The 9,315-nt window shown below is 38.9% G+C and overlaps 1 protein-coding gene across 2 annotated transcripts in view; it reads left to right on the forward strand.

Moving 5' to 3' along the window:
• Positions 1-9,315, forward strand: part of LOC101576406 (cytidine monophosphate-N-acetylneuraminic acid hydroxylase) — a 93,338-nt gene that overhangs the window by 9,893 nt on the left and 74,130 nt on the right. For both annotated transcript variants that reach the window (XM_023700007.1, XM_023700008.1), the window contains exon 3: positions 4,310-4,401. In XM_023700007.1, the coding sequence (XP_023555775.1) occupies positions 4,310-4,401 (92 nt within the window). The remainder of the gene's footprint in view (positions 1-4,309; positions 4,402-9,315) is intronic.

A 9,315-nucleotide genomic window follows, 5' to 3' on the forward strand; every position in this document is an offset into this window, starting at 1 on the left:
TTTCTTTCTTTCTTTCTTTCTTTCTTTCTTTCTTTCTTTCTTTCTTTCTTTCTTTCTTTCTTTCTTTTTTTTCAGAAATGGGGATTGAAGTCAGACTCTTGAGCTTGCCAGGCAAGTACTTATTCTACTGAGCCATCTCCCTGGCCCCCTATTTCTTTCTTGTAACTAATGGATCTGACTAAAGTTTCAGAGTATATTGAAGATGAATGGTGAAAATAGATATCCCTATCTTTTCCTGATTTTAAAGGAAAAGCTCTCAGTAGTTCATTTAAGATGGTGTTAGTAGTAGTTTTGTCATAAATAGCTTTAATCAGATTGAGATAAGGTCTTTCTATGCATATTTTCTTTAGGGTTTTTGTCATGAATGGATGTTGGATTTTGTTAAAGACTTTTCTATGTCTTTGGGATGATTTTTGTCTTTCTACCTATGTCATGTAGTACATTTTTTCATTTGCTTTTATTGAACCATCCTTGCATTCCTGGGAGGAAGCCTCTTTGGTCATGATACATGATGCTTTGAATGATTTGTTGCATTCTGTTTGCCATTGGAGTATGTGCTTGGTGAGTATTTTTGTACCTATGTTCATTAAAGAGATTAGCCTATAGTTTTCTTTTTAAACTGAGTCTTCGCCCTTTTTCTTTTTCTTTTTTTCAGACAGGGTCTCATATACAGTTCAGGCTGGCATTTTTGAGCTCATTATGTAGCACAGGATGGGCACAAACTTGTGACAATCCTCCTGTTTCTGCCTCTTGAATGCTAGAATTACAGGTATGCACCAGTATGCCTGGCTGCCATTTCATTTTTGAATAAAAGTAATGCTAGCTTTCAGGAATGAGTTTGCCAGTATTCCTTCCCTTGCAACTTCATTAAAATTTTGAGCAGTATTACCATTAGACCTTCACTCAAATTCTAGTAGAATTCACAGGTGAACCAATTGGATCCAAGGCATTTCTTGATTGGTCAGATTTTTTTTTTTTACTGTTGCCTCAATTTTATTGCCTATTATTGGATTATTCAAGTATTTTGGTAATTCAAATATATCTAGATGTTTATCCATTTCTTCAGTGTTTTCCGATTTCTTGAAGTGCAGGTTTTTGAAGCAGTTGTTAATAATCTTCTGGATTTCAGTGGTGTTCATTGAGATTTTGCCTTTTTTGTTTCTGATTGCGTTGATATAGGTCTTTTCTTACCTTTTTGGGTAAATTTGCTAAGTATTTACCTATTGTTCATTATTTCAAAGAATTAGCTCTTTAATTCACTAGAATTTCTAGAGTTTGTTAGAGTTATCAGAATTGCTTTCTTTAATCTCAATTTTAATTTTTACCCTGATCTTTAAATTTCATTTAGTGCACTTGCTTTGGATTTGGATTCACTCATTTTTCCAGGACCTTGAGGTACGTCTTGAGGTCATTTATTTGAGCCAGTTCTATTTTTCTGATGTGAGCATTCCCTGCTATAAACTTCTCTCTTATAACTGCTTTCATTTTGTCCCATGGGTTCTTGTATGTCTTACTGGCAATATTGGTTGATTCTAGGAACTAATTTCTTCTGTGACTCCCTGATTATTCAAGAGTGCATTGTTTATCTTCTGTGTCTTTACATATCTTTTTGTTGTTGTTGTAGTAGTTTGTTTCTTTGGTCACTGATTCCTAGTTTCATTGCACTATATCAAAATGCGGTTGAACCCTGATTTTTTTGTTGAATTTTTTTGGTCTAGTTTATTTGTGATTGTGTGTTATTGAGGTCTCCCATTATGCTGGTATTGATGTTTACCTGATCTCTTATATCCAGTAGCATTTGTTTTCTGAAGTTGGTTTTGTCAGTGCTCAGTGCATATATATTTATAATTGTCACGCTTCCTTTTGAATTGTTCTTTTTTTTTAAAATTTATTTATTTATTTATGTGTGTGTGTGTGTGGGGGGGCAGTTCAGCCCACCAGGGGGCGGGGCTTGCTGGCATGTGGTGCTGGGGGATTGAACCGCGGTCCCTGTGCTTTGCTAAACTTGTTCCAAGTAGGTGCCTTAGACCATCTCTCCAGCCCTTGAATTTTTCTTTTAACCAAGTGACCTGCTTTGCCTCTTCTGATCAATTTCTGTTTGAACCTGATTCTCAGTCCATGAAATATTGTTTTCCATTCTTTGATTTTTAATCTATAAATTTCTTTTTGGAGTAAATGTGCTTTTGCATATAGCACACTGTTGGGTTTCATTTTTTAATGCAGTCTACTAATCTGTCTTTCACTGGGGAGTTAGATCATTAACATTGACAGTCATTCTTAAGGGTATTGATTTATTCCTGTCATTGCCTTGTCTTTCTGTTTCTGATTCCTTTCTCCCTTTTTGCTTCCCTGATCACCCTACCTGATGTATTCATTCCATTAGATTTTTTGCCACTGTTAGCTTCATTGTCTCTTTCTAGGATGTCCTTGAGAATTTTTTGGAGTGCTGGTTTTGCTGGTCACAATTTCTTAAGGTTTTCTTTGTCATGGAAAGACCTCATTTCTCCATAAATTTTGAAAGATAGTCTTTTGGAATCTATTACCCTGGGTTGGAAGTTGTTTTCTCATAGGGCTTATAAATGTCATCTTTCAGTTCTCCTAGACTTTAAGATTTATGTTTAGACATGTTTTATAATTTTAATGAGTTGACCTTTATAAGTGTTTTGTCACTTTTTTCTAACAGTATTTAAGCTTCTCTATCTGTTCACTAGAAACTGGCCTATAGGTTTCTTTTTTCACTGAGTCCGCACATTTCTGAGTCAAGGGATTCAAAGCACTGAGTTCAATTTTTGACTATGATGTGTTTTGGAGAATTTCCTTTCTGCTCTTGGCTATGTAAGGTTCTATATGCCTTGTTATCTGTATGTTAAATTTGTTTCTCTGATTTGTACAAACAGGCCTTTTTACATCATTTGACCCCTCTTCTGATTTCTCACTAATTTGAATTAACCTGAAATTAGTCTTCTTTGTGTCATCTAGTTGCTGGATCCATTTTTCACCTCCTCATGTTATTAAGCTATCTTTGTAGATATTGTCACCAGAATCAGCCCTATTTCTAGTTCTGACAATCTGTTCTTACACTGGTTACTTTTTTTGCCCATACTTTTTTTTTTTTTTTTTTTTTTTTGCAGAACCGGGGATTGAACTCAGGCCCTTGCTCTTGCCAGGGAAGCACTTATTCCACTGAGCCATCTCCCCATCATGGGCTCTAATTCTTTGCTAAACTAGTCTTTTTTGTTTCATATTATTCTGTTTATCTTAGCGGGCTTTTCGTTTATGTCCTCTCTAAACTAATCAATTTTGTTTATTAAACCTATTGTCTGCTTAGTTATGTCATCTTCATCATCTTCAAATACACTGAGCATTTTATGAATCTGTGTGTGTGTGTGTGTGTGTGTGTGTGTTTACATGTTGTTTGTCTCTTCTTTTTTCACTTGTTATAATTCAGCTGTTTGGCCTCAAACAATGCCCTCTGCATCACCTTTGAAGGACTGAAAGTTTTTGGATGCATTTGTTGCCTTGCTCGCTAGTTTCTTGTGTGTGTTCATGCACTGAAGTTTGTGGATTCATTATAATAGTAGGATTTTGCTGCTCATCCAATGATCTTTTTATTTTTTTTTAATATTTTTTTTACATTTATTTAGTGTGTGTGTGTGTGTGTGTGTGTGTGTGTGTGGCCAGCTCAGCCTACCTGGGGGGCGGGGCTGGCTGGCATGTGGTACTGGGGGATCGAACCACAAGCTTTGCCAAGCTTGTTCCAAGTAGGTGCTTTAGACCACTGAGCCATCTCTCCAGCCACAATGATCTTTTTAGTAAGTGTCCACTTTCCAATGTTAGTAGCTCTTGTATAGTTATGTACAAGGATTATTTGTCAGAATCATATTGTTTTTGTATTCAGCTTGATCATTTAAGTATTTAAGTGACTTTGATCAGTTAAAGCTTTGATGTGGCTGATTCTCATCTCACTCTATTCTCATATCACGAAGCCCATTATTTTAGTTCTGGTGCACATGAGAAACTACTTTATTTTGGGTATGGACTGCTGCAGTGAGCACAAAACTACCTTGTTCTGAAGCCACTTTATTCTGTTGTTGCTTTTGATTTCTAACGTGTCATTTTAGTGACATTGAGTTCACCTTGATTTTAAAATTTCATGTTGACAATTACATTGATAGGAAATTTGAGTACTAGCCATAATTTTTTCATGTTTTTGTTGTTGTTGTTCAGCCAATTAAGTTCATTGTCAAACAGTGCATTTAAGCACAATCAAGATTAATTTTTATTTCTGATATTTTAATTTTTCATCCAGGTCTGTTAAATGTACAAAACACAACTGGAAGCTAGATGTGAGCACCATGAAGTACATCAATCCTCCAGGAAGCTTCTGTCAAGATGAGCTGGGTAAATGCCACCAATACTGAGCAGTCCACATTATTATTACTATTGTTACTGTTGCTCTTCCTGTTGCTATATCTCCAAACTCTCTTGAAGATTCTGATATATTCTGATTTTAACATGATGAGCCCTATGAAAAAGGGATTAATATGGAAACTAATAAGCAGAGAATTTCTCAAGTACTACTTTTATTTATTCACTGGTATGGCAAATATTTGCTGAGACTTTGCTGGCTATAAATGGTATGCTAGATATTAAGAAGTACAAATTTGAATAAGCAGCATATATTGATGAAAGTGGTAGATGTACCTCTTCACTTTACATGAAGTAGTAGATAAGAGCAGCTTATAAATAATTAACAAAGATATGACATTTTTCTTGAGCAGTGCCGTACATGCTATAACAATGGGCTTAACATTTTATCTGTGAAAATACACAAGATAACTATGCTTGTGCCCATAATCCTCCCAACATATCGATGAAATGTCAGTGCTAGGAAGTGACATGCTTGAAATTAGATGGTTCTTTCTGGCATAGAAAATAGGCTTGAGTTATGTCCTATTCTAAGCACTCTGGGCCCTTTCTAATTCTACTCCCTCCTGGAGAAAGGTTGTAGGGTATAGTTCTAGAGATAAACTTGTATCTGTTCTGTTAAAAGATCAAATGATAGCAAATCTAATTTTGCAAGCCTTTTTAAATTTTTTTTAAAATTTTGCAAGTCTTAATTGCTCTCATTAAATTTTGAAGTAACATGCCACTCATGTGCAGATTATATTAATAGCCAGAGAAAAGAATCATGAGGTACAAAAACAACTTGACGTTATTTGTCTTATAAGCCATGTTTTGGGGGTTTTCAGCTGTGATTGGCTGAGACTCAGTTTGTTGGTTACAGTGGCATTTGTTTTGATTGAGTTAGAATTTGCTTATATATCAAGTTAGGTTACAATTCACTATGTGTGGAGACCACTTTGAGGCAGACTTTATCACCTAAATAGGGAGCCAGTTTGAAGACAAACTTTCTTTTTTTAAAAAAATTTTTTATTATGTGTGTGTGTGTGTGTGTGTGTGTGTGTGGCCAGCTCAGCCCACCAGGGGGCGGGGCTGGCTGGCATGTGGTGCTGGGGGATTGAACCACGGTCCCTGTGCTTTGCTAAGCTTGTTCTAAGTAGGTGCTTTAGACCACTGAGCCATCTCACCAGCTCCTAAACTTTCTTTTTAAAACAGTTTTTACTTCTTAAAATTTTGATTTATGAGTAAGAGTATTACTTACGACAATCCTTAAAATTGACACTTACTCATGTGTCAGACTGTGGCTCAGAATGCTTGCTATGGACATAAAAAATAGATTTGATCTGATTGGACGTCACAGAAAAATTCATGCCACAGATAGCCTTTGTGTTGAGTTTTGACAGATCATCATTTCTACAGGCATGCGAGGGTAAAGAATTCTTGATGGAAAGAATAGCTTGGGCAATGTGTTGTGTGGAAAAAGGTGTAGTTCAGCTGGCATTGGGACATGTGGGCCAAAGTGACAAAATACACAACTGTAACACTCTCATTGTAAAGAGAGTATTGAATGTTCACCTAAAATTAAGACTAAATTCAGTATTTTACTGAGTGTATGCCAAGTACAGTACTAGATGTTTTGTGTGAATTATTTCATGTTACCTTCCTATGGACCTAACTATGTGGTAATGGGCCATCCTCAATGGAAAATCATTTTTCTTACAGCTATGGTTTGAATATGATTTATTCCCACCAAGACTTACATAGAAATTTGATTCCCAGTGTAATGGTGCTGCATGATGGGATCTTTAAAAACTAGTTAGGTCATGTGGCTTCCAACCTTATGAATGGACTGATGCCTTTTTTGAGAGACTTGGTTAAATTTTGTGAGACTGGGTTAGGTCTGGCAGGAATGAACTGGATCGCACAAGACTGGAATAGTTAGTTACCTTGGGAGAGAGCTGTTGTGGCGTAGTGGTGGTAAACCTATGGCAAGTTGCTGCCATGGGCTTTTTGTATCATTGAAAGCTCTAGAAGCTTGGCATTGTTATAGAGCAAAATTACCTGATGTTTGTTTTTTTCCCATGTGTGCTTACTGGCTGTGCGAGTCTAAGTGGATCCTGGTATGTGCTCTTGGACCTAGAGAGGTGTGAGCGAAATAAAACTTTCCTCTCCAAATCTCCCAGCTTCAGGTATTTTGTTATAGTAACATAAAGTAGACTACAACATTTACCATCACATATATCAAGGCCTCTGTCCATAGACTCTCTCCTTTGCCTTTTAGTGCAATGGATGAATGACCCTACTCCTAAGATACACACACTCTGGTCCTCCACCACCAGCCCACCCCTGCCTGCTCCCCCTTGAGCTCCTGTGTCTTCATCTCCATGAAAGTGCTTTGATGAGCGTCACCCCTGCGTGTCCACGTGGTCAATTCAGCTGGTCACGTTTCCACTGTCACCTTAATGAAACGTCTAAGAGGCAGGCAGCAGCACACCAGCCAACCCATTGTCTCCTTAATATTGTTTCTTTTCTTGCTGTTTAGGAGCCCTGCTCCTGTTTATTATCTGTTACTATAACAAGGGATCGCTAGCTTGGTGGCTTGTGACAATATAAATTCATTATTTTCTGTAGATAGAAGTCCATCACAGGTCTCTCTGCTAAAATCCTGATTGCAGCAAAGCGGCATTGCTGCCTGCAGATCCTGGGGAGAATCATTTCCCTGCCTTTTCCAGAAGGGGCCCTGTTTCTCTATCTTCATAATCAGCAACGTAATTGCATAATTGCATCCTCAGACAGCCTTCTGTTGTTCCACTTCTTCCTGGTTCTGTTAAGCCCCTCCTTTCCCTTTCAAGGACCCAGAGAACCAGGAGGACCTGACTGCTTGAAGGCTGATTAGCAGCCTTAATTTCATCTGTAACTCTGGTTCCCCTTGGTCACCTAACTTGCTCAGGGCCCAGGACTCTTTGGGAGCCATCATTCTGCTCGCTGCACTCTCCTGACTTTGTTTCCCTCCACTTAGCAGCTTCTCAGCCTCCGCTGCTGACTCATTACCCACCAGCCCTTGAGTGCCAGAGTGCCACTGAACTCTTGCTAAATTCCCTGTATCAAAACACTAAGTGATTCTCTTAAGTGCTCACTATTGCCACAGCTCCAAGCCTCATCTTCACTCAGTGGCTCCAAAAAGCTCGCTTTCAGCTTTGGCCTCGTTCCTGAGCTCTAAACTCTGGGATCCGATAAGTTCCGTATAGGCAAAGCAACATGCAGCCAAAACAGGACACCTAATATGCAGCCTCAGCTTGTCCTCAAAACCCTTCCTCCTCCAGGGTTCACCATCTCCATAAATGGCCCAGGCACACAGAACCTGAAGGTCATTCTTGAGAGTTCTCTTTCCTTAAGCTACACATCTAGACGACTAACAAGTGACGTTGCCCGGTGCCTTCCAACTCAACTGCCTGTCCCCATCCATACAGCCTCTGTCCTGTGCCAGGTGACTTCTACCTTTCCCCTTGCAAGTCTGCTTGCTCCAGGTAACTCCACATTCAAAGATCTGAATCACTTCACATCACTTCCCAGCTCAGACCCTCCAGCAGCCCCTTGCCCCAGACCCCTAAGAATGTGCATCCCCTGTAGCCGAGCAATTCCATTTCCAGGGCCTTGGCCCAAGGAACTAATCGCAGTGTGTCAAAAGGCACAGGAACACTCATGCACAATAAAAGCATATAAACCCAAAGTTGGAGCTTACAGTTTAATTCTGATAGATCCTAAAGGTGATCCTACCAAAGAAACTAAAATAATATTTATGATTATAAGGTGAAAAATTAAGTTATAAATATTATACATAGTATAAACCATTTATGAAAAATATATGTGAATATACAAAAGTGGGCAAGGGCAGGGCAGCCTTGGCAGTGGTAACCTGTGAAAGCAGTTGAGGTAGAGGCTTCCAGGGCCAGGCCATTAGACCATGGGCTTTGACTGTGCTACTCTTACATTTTTTCAGGCTTAAACTATTGTGGCCATATTATTCCAAATATTCTCATATGGAATATTGAGATCATTCTCACCCATGGGTCCCTGCAAGACCAATTCCAAATGACTTTTTTTCTAATAATGGGTATTGAATCCAGGGCCTCGCACAAGCTAGGAAGACAGCCGGCCACTAACCTACAGTCCCATTCCTTTTTATTTTATTTTGGGACAGGGTCTCACTAAATTACCCGGCTCCCCTGAAACTTGTGATCATCTTGCTCACCCCCCCCCCCCAAGTAGCTGGGTTCCTATAGATTAACTTTCTTTTTTTAACTGCCACACGCAGGAGTTCTTTCACTTTCCCTAAGACAGGAGGTGTCACTTTCTAAGGGTGCAACCTTTGCCACACACCCCAAGGAGGCGGAGCACTACTCTGGGAGCTTTGTTAACTGCTTTGACCACAAGTTTCTATTCATTTCACCTCTCAATAGGAACACCTTGACCTGAGCTGTTTCCCTGAGTAAACTCCATCCTGGGTCTGCTAACCCAGCTCAGGAAGCTAAGAGCTGGTTACTGTGCTGTACAAATACTGTTAAATTTATTTGGCATAATGGTGATGAGCATGAGTTTGGATGTAAACACTCTTAGTTTGCACAAGTGAAAGGACAATAGACTGTCAGGTTTATGGATTTATAGCTCACAAATCTACAGCTGCTCGGGGCATTTATGAGAACCTCTATATCTGTTGCATAGGACCTGTAAAGATGACCACTGTAGCAAAGGGTTTAAGGGTGGAGGTAGTGGCGCTTGCCACCCATGATGCTGGGTGAGTTATTCAACCTCTTTGTGCTTTAATTTCCTGAACTATAAAATGGAGATATCTTGTAGCCATCTTTTTTTGTGCAAGCTGTTAAATTTTTATTTTTGTATAATATAACTAAT

The sequence above is a fragment of the Octodon degus genome, unplaced genomic scaffold (assembly GCF_000260255.1).
Source record: "Octodon degus isolate 3935 unplaced genomic scaffold, OctDeg1.0 scaffold00119, whole genome shotgun sequence".
Taxonomy (NCBI): domain Eukaryota; kingdom Metazoa; phylum Chordata; class Mammalia; order Rodentia; family Octodontidae; genus Octodon; species Octodon degus.